The sequence below is a fragment of the Trachinotus anak genome, unplaced genomic scaffold (genome assembly GCF_046630095.1).
Source record: "Trachinotus anak isolate AG129_WGS33_773 ecotype Australia unplaced genomic scaffold, CSIRO_AGI_Tana_v1 ptg000011l, whole genome shotgun sequence".
Taxonomy (NCBI): Eukaryota; Metazoa; Chordata; class Actinopteri; order Carangiformes; family Carangidae; genus Trachinotus; species Trachinotus anak.
Genome location: NW_027273862.1, coordinates 11,414,907 through 11,432,119, shown reverse-complemented (window position 1 = coordinate 11,432,119; position 17,213 = coordinate 11,414,907). Strand labels below are relative to the sequence as shown.

The window sequence follows — 17,213 nt, the reverse complement described above, 5'->3', positions numbered from 1 at the left end:
CCTAAAAGAGATCTGCCATATGATTCCCACTAAAAAAGAGGGCAAGAGAAAGAGACACAGAGGGAAAGATACAGATACTGATACTTAAGTCTAGTTAAGGTCATGAGGAGAGGGTCTATGAGCAGCACTATAGCAAAGTCAAAGATGAAACAAGGGGAAAGGAAAGAGATCTTTGTGCTTTGGCACTGACTGAAATATTTAGTTCCATTTTGTCTGGCAGAGCAGGTGTCAGCGTTATGCCAAATGGAGTTATTATGGGCATATATCTGAGGCAAGAACTGATTTGTAGTACCCATCATGATATATTTATTAGGTACCACCATTCTGTTATGAATCTATTGATAACAAGTGACAAGTATTGTGATATGGGGATGAGGCAGGAGCTTTCCGTCAGGGAGCACTATATGGAAATGTCCTATTACCGCACAAACATGAGTATGAAGTAACAATTTAAAGAATTAAACATTTGTTGTCAATTTTAATTTTTCTAACCAAAAGCCAAAGAAATTCAAATGATGTGTATTAAAAATGTCTCCTGGTCCATTCTTCTCTTACTTGACTGTCAAAAATTCCAAGATCAAGTGAAAGTGAAAATGTGATAATATGAAAGCGGTTGTTTATATTCATGAACCAACAGAGAACACACTGAGTCACCTGAACCTGCAGCTCCTCTCATCTTTACGAACCTTCATAGTGAGTTTTGGTTCATTATTTGCAGCCCTGTTGAACTCACATTCATGAGGTGATGACAAATACAACTCCAAAAGAATGATAATGATGAGTTGCCCATATAGGTCAATTTTGTGTTCACAATTATCCACGTTTAAATAAAAGCATGCAGAAGGGATAGTGAGCTTAGCAGCAGAGACAAATGATGAGGTTGATTAGTCCCAGCAAACTAGTACATGTCAACAAGGACAGCTCCAGAATCAGCACTCTGTTTCAGCAGTCCTGACAGTCACTATTCCTGGCGCAGGAGTAGCAGAAAAATGGCAGGAGCTGCAATTTTTTTTGGTAGAGGTAAAATGTGTCACAACATTGTTGTGTATTGTTAGCAACATAAGCATTGTGGTGCTACAGAGATGCCCCAGCCTACAAATCATATTCTTCAGACGTAATGGAACATACGTGTTTAGTATAAGCCACAACAAAAAATCACATCAATCAAATAAAAAGCAAAAATTGAAATCATGACTCATATCACAATCCCCCCCCCCCATATTGTTCAGCAGTGCAGAGCAGCAGCTTGGAAATGGCTTGGAAGATAACATGTAGTCTTAATGTGCTGCGTTTCAGTCTCAATTTCATACTTTTTCTGTTGTCTGACAACAGAAACAGAAAAATATGTAAATAAGAACAGCTTTATTGGAAATTCAGCTGTATTAAAACACTGTTTATGTGTGCACAGACAATAGGAGATAAGCAAACAGATAAAAGGCTGGAACTGGCTGGCAACAGGTAGAATGCAAATAGCCTACGATGTGGCCCAGTCATATACTAGGTTTTGACCTAGTCTTGTTTATCTATATATTTGAAAACTTTGCAAAACTCAACTAGACAGAAAATCGTTGCTTTCACTGGAATGTATCCTCTACTGTATGTGTGTGAAAAGTAGGTGAGGGATGCTGTATTTTACCTTAGCAAACCCTGGCAAGCTCAGTTTCCAGATGGCACACACTTAAACAGATGAACACACACACACACACACACACACACACACACACACACACACACACACACACACACACACACACACACACACACACACACACACACACACACACACACACACAAAGAAAAAAAATCTGGGTCTTGACTGAAAATAGGCTGGTCTTTGACATAAAAGCTAAACTTGAGTTTTAAAAGATTCATGACATTTTGGTGTCCCCTCACACACCAAAAGTTTAGATGAAATACAAACACATGTACAGTCCAGCTTCCTGTACTTTCATCTGCTAATTCTTATGGCTGTCTTCTATCCTTGTTATGTCTGCTACCTCATGCATACAGACATGCATACACACAGTGTAATAAATACAAAGTGACACACTATCACAGGAATATGAATGCATAATTGATAAGGTCATAAATTTTATGTCTATTCCTGCTGACCACTACACTGCATAGACAGGTAAAATATGTACCTTTATGCTTGCAGCTAAATACGTGAGAGAGGGAAAAAAAGTTATGACATCCCCATTGTAAGCACAAATTATAATTTACTGATTTATCATGAAGTTGTATGTGTTATCTAACTATGTAATAACCACAGTCTTATTTTGGGGCAGGTGGCAAAGAGAAGGCAGGGAAGAGCTGTAATTAAAAGGAAATGCCATCCTCTTTAAGAGTTTTTTCTGTGCCTTAATACAGTTAAGTCAGCATTTCCTTTATGCTACAAGCTGGAGTCCTGACCTTTAAAGTTGTTTTGTCACTGTGATGTAAAAGTCAGTGAGACTGAGACGGTTTATGTTGCAGATTTATGTGTCATTTCAATTAGTTTTTATTTAAATTTTTTCTTAGTGTTTCAAGCTTAAAAAAAGCACTGGCTGACAGAATAATGTATACACAGAAAAATGTATGCTTTCTTTAACTTCCTTGACACGTAGAAGCTTTTTCTAATGTAATTATCTTATGAAAAAATTCCTTTAGCTGTCCTAAAGGAAATGCTTCACATTCAGATTGCACTCAGACATGTCATTGGGAATTAAATCCTAATGTAGTCATATAATAACTTGACTTGACTCATTGATTCTTCACTCAGAATTTTCAATGGATTCTTGGTGGGATACAAATAAAGCCTTTTTTCCCGGGGACATGCTTTTGCTTACTGCGTGTACTTCATATTTTGTGTGTCTTTCCCCCAGAAATGTTTGATTTACATTCTATATAGCATTATATCCTGGTTTTAAGTTTACATGCGTGAATGAATTTCCCAACTGAGCTCTTTTCTCATGTCTGTTCCCAGAGGGTTAAACTGGAATTCAATCACTGACGACAATCGTGGTGTAATTAAGCTACTTCTAATTTAACTGCTGGTCAAGAAGTGATATTAGTCTTTACTTACAACGAAACTCAATTTAAAAAAAAAATGAGCTGGTGACATTAGCTAACTGTGAGGCAAGATGGAGAGCCAAAGTGAGAAAGATGAGAAGACCAGTGAGAGTATAACAAAGAAAGAAACTGTGCAGAAAAAATTGCAGAAACTGACTATAAACAGAGAAAAACAAGGAGCAAAAGAGAAACAGTGAGTCAAGTGTGCATAATAATGTGTACTGTGCTCAAGTCTATATTTAAATGGTGGCATTGAGCTGCTTGTTGAAACAGAAGCAGTTGACTTGACTGGCTCGCCTGTATGTACCACTAAAGGGTCATGCATATATTATTCTGGAGTTGAGATAATTTGTCGACACTTAGCCAGAACAGGGTACAGCGAGAGGCTGATTAGCATGTTGGTACAACAGGAATTGAGACACAGGGGCTTTGAAACTGACATGAATTTGACACATACGCACATACTCTGTCATATTTTCTTTTTCCTCATTTATTTTCTTGCCCCCCCCCCCCTCTTCTTTAAGGCAGAATTAATATTCATGCAGAGGCAAATGATGAATATGAATGTGCGAACAAACTAACTTGTTTTGGTGATGATAACAAGAAAAAAAAGAAGAAACACAGAAGACAGTCCTTTGGGAAACAACGTGTGTGGATTTTTAGTTAAATTTGCAACTCATCTATGTTTTTTTTTTTGGATTGCCCATAGTGTATCCTCTTTGTGACAAAAAAAAAAAGAAACATATCAGAGAGCGAACTGGTTTTAATATTTTTAACAGTCATTTTGGTACTGGAGAGTTCATTTTAATTGTATGCAAGGTGCCTGTATTACTCAGTGTGTCACTGAGAGGCTTTTATTCAGATCAAATATTCCATTTTGCAAATGTTTTAATAAGGAGTATTTATTCTTGTCAGTTGATTTTGGGAGGGCGAGACTAAAAAGAAAGATTTAAGAAAATCCAGTTTCTCAAAATGCCCGTGCAGAGGATGACAAATTGATCTGGATTTGGTTCAGTATTTGGAGGCCAGACCTTAGAATCAAATATGAACAATGTTGTCAAGTTCTCAGTTGTCTTTCAAAATATAATAAAATATATTTTGTAAAATAATTAGGATTAACAGCATCTTAACAAAAAATACCACCAGTTTAGCCTGAGCAGTCTGCGGCAGAATCAAATCCACTGTGATCAGTGCAAATGATCCTTTAACAACGTCCAACAACAGGATCCAAGGGTCAAGAGGAAGAAACCATAAATTAACCTTTCTGTGGCCAAGTGCTCAGCAGCGTGATTGAGCTAGTGCGAAGTGGTGTAGCAACACGCACAAAGATATAAATGCTTCAATGTTTGTCAATATCGACATGATACACTTCATTAGCTCAGATAAATTATCCACAATTTAACCATTCAGTAAATTTTTCAGTACGTATAGGCATAAAAGTACAATCATTCAGCTTTACCAGCATCGTAAACCAGCAAGACAGTGAAGCAGTGGCGACTCCCTCCCTTTGAAGAGGTTGTGAAATTATTTACATATCCTTTTAGTCAGTAAGTGTCTGCAGATTAAAAAAAAAAAATCCCCCAAAATTTAAAGGGCTTTTCATAAAAGTATTCCAAGTTATTAATATTGTCACGTGAAGTACATTGCAGACTGTCAAGCATCTTTATTTGCAGCACTTCTCTCCACATGTCTGCCATTTCCTCCTTCTGACTGCGTGGCAGTGGTTATGCTTGTTTTACTGCTCCATCTAGCTTGCGAAGGTGGATCAGACCTATCATCCGATCATAAGATCGGACTCTGCATGGCTTAAACTGATAAGGCAGAACCGAAGCCATTGTATAAGCCACAACCATTTGTTTACAGCAAGACATGGGCAGAATGTGTAGTTGCCATTCTGACCAATCACAGCATACTGGGCTCTAATTGGTCAGCTTCAGAGGAAGGGGGCCTTAAAGAGCCCTGAGACCTAACAAAGTGTTTCGGACAAAGGGTTAATAGAACATAAGATGTACAAAGAAAAATAATCTATTTTTGGAACACTCAAACATGTAAATCTATTTTAGCAGACAGAAATGAATGAAGCCTTGGTATGATTTGCTGAGGGATGGGGCGGTCTATTCCTACCTCAGCTGAATTTGGTTTTTTTTGGTTTTTTAATCCCTGTTGGGGACAAAATTTGAGGGTTGGGGAGAGAAGTTTGCATACAGGCAGGATTCATGATTTATTTTCATGAATAAAAACATTTTAAAAACATCCAAACATCCCCACAAATCGCACCCTGAATGAGATGCTACACTTATCAACGCCAGTGGAGTTGCCAGGAGGTGTTTGGTGTGGATGGCAGGTGTGCAAAGTGCATGCCAACCATTTAAAGACCAGGGTTTGTATCGATAGTACTGCCTGTGGTTTAGGAAATAAAAGAGCAAGGTTAGGGAACGATTTTGGTTTTGATTGGACGTAAATAAACACGTTCTATCTATAGTCACTTCAAACTTTTTCTGTATTATACCAGACCATGATCTTACCCTAAACTTTACAAAGTTCTTTGAGAGTCTGAACATAAACATGAGTAAAATAAACAATGTTCAGTCATGCTTTAGTCACTGCAAGATTGAACACTTCAGCTGAAAACAAATATGTTGTCTGTGAACATTTTACTGATATGTTTATATGTTTTGTTAAAATAAATAAATACAGACCTTCTGGTGCCTGACTTTTCCTAAAATTGTCTATATTTTCATTTAAAGAGGGTTTCATGTAAATCACACATCAGGCAAAAAAAAAATACAATTATCAAAAATGTAATAATTTCTACCTACCCACAGACTCATTTTGATTGCACAGAATTTTGCGCTGTTAAATTGTTTACCTCGGTTGCTTAGCAACTATTAAATAAAAAATGTCATTAGAGGTCTTGTGTGCTACCTAGTGGATATATCAATTTGATAACAACTACTAAATATTTTATTGAAATTAGCTAATCAGAAATATCAATATCAGAAATTGAATACTTGTCTTGTTGAATTATTGTCTACACAAGATGTCTGAGAATTTGGAAAATGTCAGAATTGAAAAGAAAAGAGAATGAATACAAAAATGACAGCTGCCATGGCCCTGGAGATTCTGTTGCAGAGGGTCTGTCGGAGGTGGAAAGTGACAGGGACCTTTCCTGGATGGATGAAAACAGTTCATCCTCATCAGAGAGTGATTCAGAATCGACACCGATGAAACAGAGGCGGTTGCTTTCATCGGAGACTACAGATCCAGATGATCCGTTCACCACTGAGGCACCAGGTGAGCTCCGCTGCCCTGTTCTGTTCTGTCTTGTGCTGAGCCAACTGAAGTGCTCAGCCTGCCCTAGGTGTCACCTCAGACGGAGGCAGCTGTGGAAAAGGGGAAGGATGGGACCGTGTGGACTGTCCTTCAGCCTACTTCTTCAGCCTACTGCAGGGAGAAGGCAGATCCATGACGTTATGACAGACGTTGCTGGCCCAACTGCACACGCAAAGTGCAATACTGAAAATGCACTCACGGGCTTCTTGTGTGTCTTTGATGATGGCGTTTTGAAGCATATCAGAGACTGCACTGTAGCTGAGGCACATTGGCGCCATGGTGACAGCTCATGGAACTTGACAGAGGCTGAGCTGAAAGCCTTCATCATGCTGTTATACATCCTTGGTGCACAGGGTGCAAAAAACACGGAGCTGGGCAGCCTGTGGTCTGAGAGATGGGGCTTTTCATTTTTCAAGGAAACCACGGGCAGGAATCACTTCAGGGAGATCTTGAGATTCCTGTGGTTTGACGAGAGGGAGACACGGATTGTGTGTCTGCAGGATGACAAGTCTGCCACTTGGAGCAAGTTTTTTCAACTGCGTTTCCTGCTACAAGCCCGGTCCCGACATTACAGTGGATGAGCAGCTTTTCCCCACCAAGGTCCGGTGCAAACTGGGGAACAAACCAGAAAAATTTGGCATAAAATTCTGGCTGAGGTGCAGAGCAGAGGTTAGCTGGTGGGAGAGACTGTGGTGCTGAGCCTGATGGAGCCATTTCTGGGGAAGGGAAGAAACATAACCACTGACAATTTTTTCACCTCCTTCAAGCTGGCCATCACCTTACAGGCTACAAAGACCAGCCTTGTTGGAAAATGAAACGTGAGCTGCCTCCCTCCGCAAAGGAGCAAGTGGAGCTGAAGGTGGAGGTGCTGAAATGTGGTGATGTGACACTCACCATCTACCAGGGAAAGCCAAGGAAAAATGTTAGTGTTCTGAGCTCCGTGCACACAAGCGTGAGCATCACTAATGGGCTGAAGGCAAAGCCAGAGTCAGTGGTGTACTATAATAACACCAAGTATGGCGTGGATGTCCTCGATCAGATGGCAAGGAAATACTGTGAAAGGCGGCGCACATAGATGGCCAGTAGCTGTCTTTTGCAACATCCTCGACCTGGCTGGGATCAATGCACATATCCTCTTACAGGGGTGCACCAGCACCAAAATAACCTGGAGAAAGTTCTTGCAGCAGCTGGCAGAGGAGCTGAGAGTGGAGTGGAAACTGTTTTTTTTTTGGGTTTTTTTTTTACTGTTTTACTATACACAAGTGCACCTATGCTTAGCTTTGCGTGACTCAGCTGATCTGCTGAGTTACACAGTGCACACCGAAGGTGTGCTTGTGCATAGTAATACGATGGTTCACCTGTTCACAAACTGTAGCCAAGAGTTGGAAAAGACTGGGAACCGCTGGATTACATGATTCCACTAAATTCCTTTGTGATGTTTCACAGTGTGGTGTTCAGATAAAGTGATATAAGCCCCCTTACTGCAGAAAACTCAAATAATCATAAATTATTTAGGAGTTTGACTTAGTTCAGGGCAGGGCAAGACTAAATCTGAGTTGATTCAGGTTAATGAGCTCACAATCACTTCAGTATGGCAGCAGACGTGAAAAAGACATGACATTGATTTAGAAACTGTTGCACATTGGAGCTATTTTCTGACCAGCAATCATTAGGAACAGTAACTGCACAAAGCTTTTCAAAAGGCCTGTATCACAGTAGTGTTGTCGCTATTTACTGACGGCTGGAAATGACTATGTTCACACTCAATCTCCTCTTTCACTCAATATAAACTATCCCTACAATACACTTAAGACAGCTGGGTGAATAGCCAGTTCAATGCCTGGTGTGATGTCAGCTCACAGATCAGGTTAGTGGCAAAGGCAGAGGGATAGAGAAGTGTAAATAATATGTCTGAAAAGACACTAAAACATGTGCATGACTGATTTTCTAGAAAAACAAAGCGATCTCATGGTGTTGTTGTCTGAATCCATGTTCATCTTAATGAGTGAGATGCAGGCTGTTCTTCACATGTGAGTCACTCGTTTAGTGAACATCACATAATACTAACATATGACTGCATGCAGTCATGTGTGGGGATCAAATTTGACCCCTTTCTATGATGCAACCTGACACTCTAGAGTTTTGAATAGCATATCTTTCTCATTCTATCTTCAGCAGCGTATCCTCTAAAGTATCTAAACAAAATAGCACAGTGGATCATACATATGAGTTATGCCAAAAGCAGGGTCAGAATATTAATTAAATTTTCCTTTTTTCTAGAGTCCAGTGATCACACAGTTTCTGGTGTGGTTTGAGCAGAGAAGATATAACACCAATGTGAAAGCAAACCTCCAGAGAAAAACAATCCCATCTATCCCACCATGCATCTCGTCACCTTTCCCGTTTCTCTTTGGACGGCAGGCAGCGTTTGAAGCTTTATCGGGTGCTCTGCTGTTTCATGTCCACCAGATGAAGTCTTTTAATGTCGGAGCAAAAGGTAGCGTCTGAATAATTACCAGGGCGCCAAGCTGCGAACGCAAATTACAGCACACAGCAACAGATGTGTGACACACACACACCAACAGAGCTGCACAAACACAGACACTTGCAAACAAACAGGCCATCCACACACACACACACATCAACATATAATCATGCACAGCTACACAAGCCCATCGTTGTCTCTGTCTCACACTTATACAGAGATCCAAATACACACAGACACACAGTAAAATCTTCAATTCAAAATCTAAACTATCAGTTGATAAGCATGCATATCATCCTTGGGAGGTTGGATGGAGGCATCTCCAGAATTTTTTTCTCAATCTTTTTCTTACTTTTTGTTACTGAATACCTCTATTGCCAGTCATCACAAACACAATTCAAATGCTTTGCTACCTGATGTTTCTACTTTAATGGCTAAATAATCTTAATTTTTTTTTTTTTTTCTTCATACTGTATCACTGCTTTTTGAGCAGACCACAGCCTATAATGCCAATGTGAGACAAACCATTCCAAGAAAAAGAGAAGACCTTTGAAATGTCAACCACAAACTGTATCTAGCCATTGAGTTACACAAACAGCACCAAAAATAATGCAAAGTAATGTTTCCACAATTTCAAATTTAAACAACAAATGCTTGCATCCACCTACCCACCGTCAGCTCAACTAAACATAATCCAGGGAACAATTACATTTTTTCATAAAGTATTTTGTAGAAAATAGACATTTTCCACAACAAGGTTATACTTGTAGAGTAAATGGGTTAGTGGACATTGACAAAAGTTGACCAGACTTTTCCAGCACTTTTTTGGCTAACTTGTGTGATAACGTGTTTAAATTTAACAATGAATTATATTAAAATCGCCATGTCAAACACATCCTGCAAGTTTGAAACGGCAGCCACATCTGACAATGTTAACAAAATAGTTAAACCAATTAAACCAGTACAAACAGCCAAAAACACTGACCTGTAGCTGTGCTTTCAGGAATGAATACAGTCGGATGTACGGTAGTTGGAGTCTTTTCACATGTGCTTAATGGGCTTTACAGTCACTTAAACTAAAGAAATGTGATAATGACCCTGTGGAAGTCCGGGGACTGATGATTTTTGTTTGTGTTGATTCGACACACCTCTAGCAGCCACGCCACGGGCATTTTCACTTATAGTAGTCGGAAAAGCACAGGTGTTTCTATTTGCGTCAACGATGGCTCCTTCCGTGTCCCAGTAAGCCTCAACAGTGTCACAGTCCATGATGACTGTTTGTACTTAAGGCAGGTCACATCAAAAGACACCAAGCAACAACATAATTATTTAACAGCTTAATTATCAATCTTTATTTTCAAGCTTACTAACTGAGAGTTGAGATAGCGATTGCTAGCTACCTTGCTAACACAAGCTAGTGTAACACTAGCTGGCTAAACAAAGTTTACTTTGTAGAGATAAATATAATGTGAAGAAAAATTATAACAGTTTGGATGATGAGTTTTTAAAACAAAAAGCGTCTTTATTTTCAGTGAGATAGGGAAGGGATTGCTCTTTAGTCACATTATAGAAAGTGTTATAATTTAATGTATTATGTTCTTCAGCTTCTGTTTATAATGTGTTACATCACATTCAACTTATTAATTGTAAAAGACCACAAAAAATATTTGACATACTTTTCCCATAAGTGGGCTGCACAAGGTATGGTACCATCATAGAGCAAGTGTGTATTTAACAGGTAAATGAAAAATTACCTCCAGATTTCAATCTTAGGCTGAAGACACACTGGATGCGTCACATGTCCGTGGCGGCTGCGGATGGTCTTTTGTTTTCACTTCAGCGCCCATGTTACCAGATTAGAGCTGACACACTTCCTGAGTGAGACGCCATGGCTATTGTCACAGGATGTAGAAGTTTTATCCGTCTTGCCTATTTTTCATGAATGATACATTTGATATCATCATACCAGCAATATTACACAAAACTGACACTTTCCACTATAGTCTCTATGTCTTAGCTGAATCTGAACATGTCAGACATCAAAAATATAAATACAAAGATATTTTTTTTTCAGTTTAGAAGCTGCAAGTGGAGACAGTGGTGTTTGAGAGGCATGTCCTGTCAAAAATAAATCAGAAATTAATTAAAAATGAGAGGAAATTCTACACTCAAGGATCCTGCAAACTCCATGTAGACAGATAGAGCTGCAGTAGCAGCTACGGAGCAGACACACAGGCAGGGTAAACATGTTTTTCCGCAGCAGATCAGCAATTGCAGCTGAAAGTCTTGGTTTTCATTTCGGCGCCCATGTTAACTAGTGATGTGCGATACTGCTGATTTCCTTTCTGATCTCATACCAAGTAATACCCAGGCTGGTATCGCCAATACTGATATGATACCAAAAGCTGAATAAGTTCAGACGGGAAATATTAAGTTGGCTATAACCATTTCAAATAAGACATCAGAACTGATACATCAGTACCTGAATCAGGCTCCCTTGAAAACGCATAATAACTGTGGCAATCATGCTCTCCTGTTAGCATCATTAGCACAGCTGAGCGTCTGGGCATCTTGCTTAAAGGCTAACCCAATACTAATTCATTTGCTGGCTAATTTGCTAGGTAACAAGTAACAAGCCATATATAGAGAGTGCAGTCACTGATATATCGTAGTGTTGTTTATTAAACAGCGATGATGTGATGATGATGACACCGTCTTGCTTGTATATAAAGAGGTTTATTACAAAGAAGTATCAAATCAAGCACTCAAGATTGCCTGAGAGAGGAGTCAGAGCCAATATGAATCTCCTCTGAATAACAGCTCCAACTCCCCATCTACATAGGTTGGTTGTTTTCGTGAACCTAAGGTAAAACATATGGTTCCATAAATAAAAAAGGGCTTCATTACATAAGATGAGGGAGTCACCCATCTCCCAATGACACCTAGACCTTTTGACCTAGAGCCTCCTAGCTAAGGCCCTTAAATCTTTTTGACCAGGGGACCCCTAGCTAAACATACCAAACCCATAAAGTCACATAACATATAGAACTTCAGATACTACAGTAGTCTGAGCTAACATCCCAGAAAGCAAAAATCCATTGAATCAACATTGAGATATGGTCATGGCTTAAGATTGAATCAACATTGATGTCAGACATTGAAAATAACATTGAAAGCGCTCGTTATGATCAACATTGAAATAATGTTGAATTTTCAATCAGTCTCAACATTGATTCAATATATATTATTAATATTAATATTGATTCATCTATAAATGCATTGAAATTACGTTCATTCTACATTGAAACAATGTTATTATTAAAGGACCATTACAGCACTTTTCAACCTTCATCTGTAGGTTTTAAATATGCCTCATTCAAGTCCAAAATACTCACTTTACTCTTTTGGGTGTTATATAGTTCTGCAGGGGTTGCTCAAAACTTGTGTACCAGTGACATCACTGCTGTTCAAACATATGGCAGTTATTAGAATTAGTGAGCTTGATTTCACTGGTAGACAAGTTTGGAGCAACCCCTACAGAACTAACAACAACCAAAAAAGTAAAGTGATTGTTTTTGGCTTGAATGAGGCATATTAAAAACATACAGATGAAGGTTGAAATGTGCTGAAATGGGCCTTTAAGTATGATTTACCGAAGTGGTTCTCAACCTTTGCGACTACATTTGGGGTGCTGAACATCAGGTTGAGAACTGCTGCTTTACTGCATTCTCGATGAACGAAAAGAAGAGACCATTCTATTTATTACTATTTATCTAGTACTTTAATTTGAAAGTCATTTTTGCTGCCTCAACAAACAGCTACAAATATTGGGCTCCCATTTCTCAACAAGAAATGTTTAGATATGTTCCAAATTTACCAAACAAAAAACAGTTCTAAAGCAATAGTCCAGTGCCTAAATGAAAACTGACATGGGCTGAATAGGCCAAATATCTTTCAAGGTAACAGTTTTTATAGTCCCTCTTTTTGTTACTATACTTCCACTGCAGCTCAACAGGTAATTCTTAGGAACTATAGGACCCAGTTCAACATGAACAAAACAGATAGGAAAACAACTAATTCTTTTCTTTCCTTGGTACTCCGCCACTCCTCTCTGGTGCATAACGTAGCCACTTCTTCACAGTCTCGCTGTATTGGAATTCCAGCAACTTGCAGTCAAATTGACAAACAGCCGCTAAAAAAAAAAAAAAAAAAAAAAAAAGAGAGAGACTTGTTATAAAGGTGTGTGTATATCTATCTATCCAGAGAGAGAGAGAGAGAGAGAGAGGCAGTGTAGTTTTTACTGTACTAGATTTTCACTTGGCCTTAAGAATGGATGCATCTCCCTCACCATGGAATGACTCATTTATCTATGTAGATTGTGTTTCATTTCATGGTGAGGAAAATGCATCCAATCTTGTTTAATTGTGATAATCAAATTTAAAATACACATAAATTAACTTCAATATTTGCCAAATCCATTGCAAAGTAGTAAATCTAGTCTTTTGAGATGCAGGCTCACCAAACATGCAGTCCTGCATTAGCGTGTCTTTGAAGGCCCTCTTCTGTCCCTTTCCTGCCCAGTTGAAGATGCTGGCTAGACTGTTTGTCATGGTAGAGGATAGCATTCGCCGGATTATCATGTCCGAGTTGGTCCCTCCGACTAATGCCAGGCGGGTAATCTGAACAGATTATGCAGAAAATGGTTAGTGTGCTGAAGTGTAAAGTGTACCATGTCAAATGGACAAGGTATCAGCTCATTTTTTAATTACAACTTTAATGAATTAAGACCATTTTTATTATCTAAATAAAAAATAAGACCATTACGGTGTCAAAACCAAACAACAAACAGTGCCATCAAACAAATTGGCAATCATTGGCTAAAAAAAATAGACAATTACTAAATAACAAAGAAATATTATCCCACATAGTTCTGAGCTTGTAGATCGGCCATTTTCACAATATTTCTCTGCCAAACACACAAGCAAGTGAGAAACAAATTTAATCCCTCCACTCCTACAATTACAGACATTATAAGCTCTTTGATTTCAAACAATAAATTTAAGGTCTTTCCAACTTTTTAAAGATCCACAGGATACCTACAAAAAAAATGCCTGCAGAAAAGATTGAAGCCTCGACAGATTATGAGAAAACGCTTAGTGTAAAAATTGTTCACCATCTTTCGACGGATTGTTTCCTCCTTAAGTGCAGCTTCAGCCTCATCAAACTGCTCTTCATTGGTGAGCGGCAGCACGATGGGGAACCTCTCTTCTCTCTGTGAGTCAGGTCCAGCCCCATGAATATTCAAGGTGGATCTAATGTCCATGATTTCAGTCTTTAAAAACTGAATGTCCCGTGACATTTGCTTCACCTCCATGAGTAGCTCTGTAAGCATTGTGGTGTTTTTATTGGCAGCAATATCTGGAATAAAAACAGTTGATTTTACATTAAATTTCAAGGGTAGATTCTCAATTTTCAATCATTTAGAATTACACTAAGCAACTCACTGATAACTGTTTGCACCCCTTACTTCTAGTAACCATGAAGTGCTTAAATTTTAGGCCTAAACACCATGACAAATTACAAGAAAAAAACATGACAAACATGGGAAAGTCACAAGAGATTGGTTTCTCAATTCAGACGGCATCAATAAGGTTTATTTTATTTTATTTATCCTTTATTTAATCAGGGGAGTCCCGTTGAGATTGGCATCTCTTTTACAAGGGAGCCTTGGCCAAGAAGGCAGCAAACAAAAGTTACAACATCATAAAACATAAACACAACAGTACATAGATAATGAAGGGTAAGAGGTTCATCAGAAAATCATACTTGCCTTTCAACACTTGGCTAGACTCCCCTCTGTGGAATCTTCGACGTGGCGTTTCTGGAGCTGAACCTTTAAAATACCAACAACATAGCATCAGCATTTACTTTACATTAGGTCATTGTGTATTTTATGAATGCTACATGTGCAATTGCATTGCAGTTGGACAGGGGTGAAAAAAGATAGCAAGCATCCCATTATTTTATGTCCACTCCTTTGAGACATACATTTTCTGATATTGGGAAATGGGGAACAGGAACACTTTGACATGACTATTAGTAGCCGACTTGTAACAAATGTACTCAGTTACAATGGGAATATAGGTATCTTTACCGAGGCTAGGTGACCTGAACTCAGCTGATCTGGAGCCATGTGCGTAGCTGACACTGAAATCTAAAAGAAAGGACACACATCATTAATTGTGGAAATGAAAATGAATTGGAGAATTTTGCACAAAAACAAACAAACATTTAAGTTGAGTAATACATACCATTCCTTTCTTGCTGTGATGGCAAGCGAGTATGATAGGGGCTTGAGTTATACATTGGCATTCCTAGAGAAATACAGACAGAATCAACAAAGTAAGGCCACCATAAACAGGTTCTAGCAAAACAGTGAGACGCTGAATAAGCTATATGCACTTGACACTCCCACCCATCTAATTAACATTTCCAGTCAGTGCAAGGTCTCCAGTAAGGCAGGACCAGTAATCTCCCATAGAGGCACCACTGCCTCCTAATGAAACAGACTGGAGAAAATCTGAGTAGCTGAGAGAATCACATACAAGTAGCCTATTAGTCTACTTACCATCATTACAAATGTCCGTGGACTCTAACTCTGCCAAATAGCTTCCACAAAAGCCTAAAATGAGAGAACACAAAATATGAACTATGAATGTTGTAACTTGGACAAAGCACATTTACATAGGAAACAAGCTTTAATGTCCATCTCAACGTAGTAGTGTGATGTGGTTCACTTACTATTATTAGCCTGGGGAAATGAGAGTTCCTTTGCATAGCTACCTGCAGAGGCTAAAAGAAGGGAACACAAGACATGAATGGTGGATGCTGTAACTTTTGAACACATACCTCATGGTATGATTGTATGTACTGACACAGGAACTAAATGCTTTCAAATTAAAGCTTACATGCAAAATCTCTACCATTTTAATAAGTAATGACATACCACTGCTTGCATCTGAGGGGCACTGGCTGGATTCCGGCACTGTATTAACAAATAAGTGGAATTATACATGAGAAAAATGTACAGTAGGTGTAGCAGCAGAATCAAAAAAATGCACTAACGTTAAAAATATATCAGCCTTCAAGTGCAACGCAAATATGACTACATTGATGAAAAAAACAAAATAGACATTGACTCAACTGTTATCAGTTATGCTCTAAGTTTTAAAAAAATATAAAAAGTAGAGAGAAAAAGGCAATCCCAGTTAAGCCCCTTTCTCACCGAGCGCTGCACCCACCGCGGGGGAGAGCGCAGACAGGCGCATGCGTCGTGGCGCGAGTTGCTGAGCGACGGACGGTGCAGGAAGTGTTCCTGCGTGATACTGTCCCCCCACTGGTTTGTCCAAAAAGCTCAGGACAGATTGGGACACGGCATTGATTATCATCTCCTCCATTTTCCTGCTTTCACTCAAGCCGGCAATATCGCCACTACCTCTCCTACTGGACGCGCTGCGCCCAGATTAAACATTTTTCAATTAGGCCGCAGCGCGTTCGGTGTGACGGGCCCTTTACTATAGTACTTGCATTAAAGCGGCATAAACCCGGTGAAGGAGGGGGGAAAGGGGGATAAATAAGTGACCTCCCTCATTAAAAACGCGTTTTCTACACCTTATTTTGTAGATACAAGCCTGATATTCACAGAGGAGCCGTCTGCTCTGACACGAACCCTCAGCTTCTGCACACCAACACACGAACACACACCAGCGTTAGTTCGCTAACGCTAACATGCTACAACCTCAACAACAAGCTACAACCTCACGGTAATAATTCACAAAGTTAACAATAGCCACATGATGACATGCTGGAATCTCCAGGGAAAAATACAACATGTTCTCATGAGGACTTACCAGTTTGTCTTCTTTTTGTCACTCAGGTAACGTTAATAAATGCCGCCAGTCGCCTTCAACCGTGAACCTGTTTGAACTGAAGTCTCAGGAGAGAGCAGGTCTCGCGAGCTGCCCGCGCCTACCACAGACCACAGCATACCATCCATTGAAACCATGTCTATTCAATGTTGACTTTTCAACATTGAAAAACCAGCATCTATACAATGCTGATTCAACAACATTTTTTCAAATGTTGAAATGGTAGATGTAATTAAACATTGAATCAACACAGATTTGTCAACCTCAACCAAAAATAACCAATTTGACCAAAATTCAATGTTGAATCACTGTATTTTGCTATCTGGGATATGAATAAAATAACACCAAAAGTTCTAACACCTCAAAAAGCAGAAGCACAGACTTCCTCACATTCTGTTAATCAATTAACCGCAAGT

At 39.1% G+C, this 17,213-nt stretch overlaps 1 protein-coding gene across 2 annotated transcripts; it reads right to left on the bottom strand.

The window, feature by feature from the left end:
* Nucleotides 1-709: 709 nt before the first annotated feature.
* On the bottom strand, nt 710-16,765 carry LOC139627893 (uncharacterized). Of its 2 annotated transcripts, XR_011692641.1 has the most exons (11): nt 16,155-16,765; nt 15,876-15,914; nt 15,671-15,721; nt 15,498-15,551; nt 15,181-15,243; nt 15,024-15,083; nt 14,700-14,762; nt 14,043-14,287; nt 13,389-13,548; nt 9,855-13,061; nt 710-6,996 (listed from the first exon to the last, which is right to left on the bottom strand). XR_011692641.1 is itself a non-coding variant. In XM_071489065.1 (10 exons), exons 1-10 carry the CDS (start codon nt 16,324-16,326, stop codon nt 12,943-12,945), a joined length of 1,026 nt encoding a protein of 341 aa, XP_071345166.1. In that variant the 5' UTR covers nt 16,327-16,765; the 3' UTR covers nt 7,038-12,942. The 2 variants fall into 2 exon arrangements, 1 of the variants encoding a protein (XP_071345166.1); XM_071489065.1 differs by lacking the exon at nt 710-6,996 and having other exon boundaries at nt 7,038-13,061.
* Between the last annotated feature and the right edge of the window lie 448 nt (nt 16,766-17,213).

Coding starts and splice junctions, on each gene's coding strand:
- LOC139627893 (XM_071489065.1), bottom strand. CDS start 16,326: ATGGAGGAGATGATAATCAATGCCGTGTCCCAATCTGTCCTGAGCTTT. Junction 15,084..15,180: donor ATCACAGCAAGAAAGGAATG/GTATGTATTACT, acceptor CCTTTCTTTTAG/ATTTCAGTGTCAGCTACGCA. Junction 14,763..15,023: donor GTTCAGGTCACCTAGCCTCG/GTAAAGATACCT, acceptor GGTATTTTAAAG/GTTCAGCTCCAGAAACGCCA.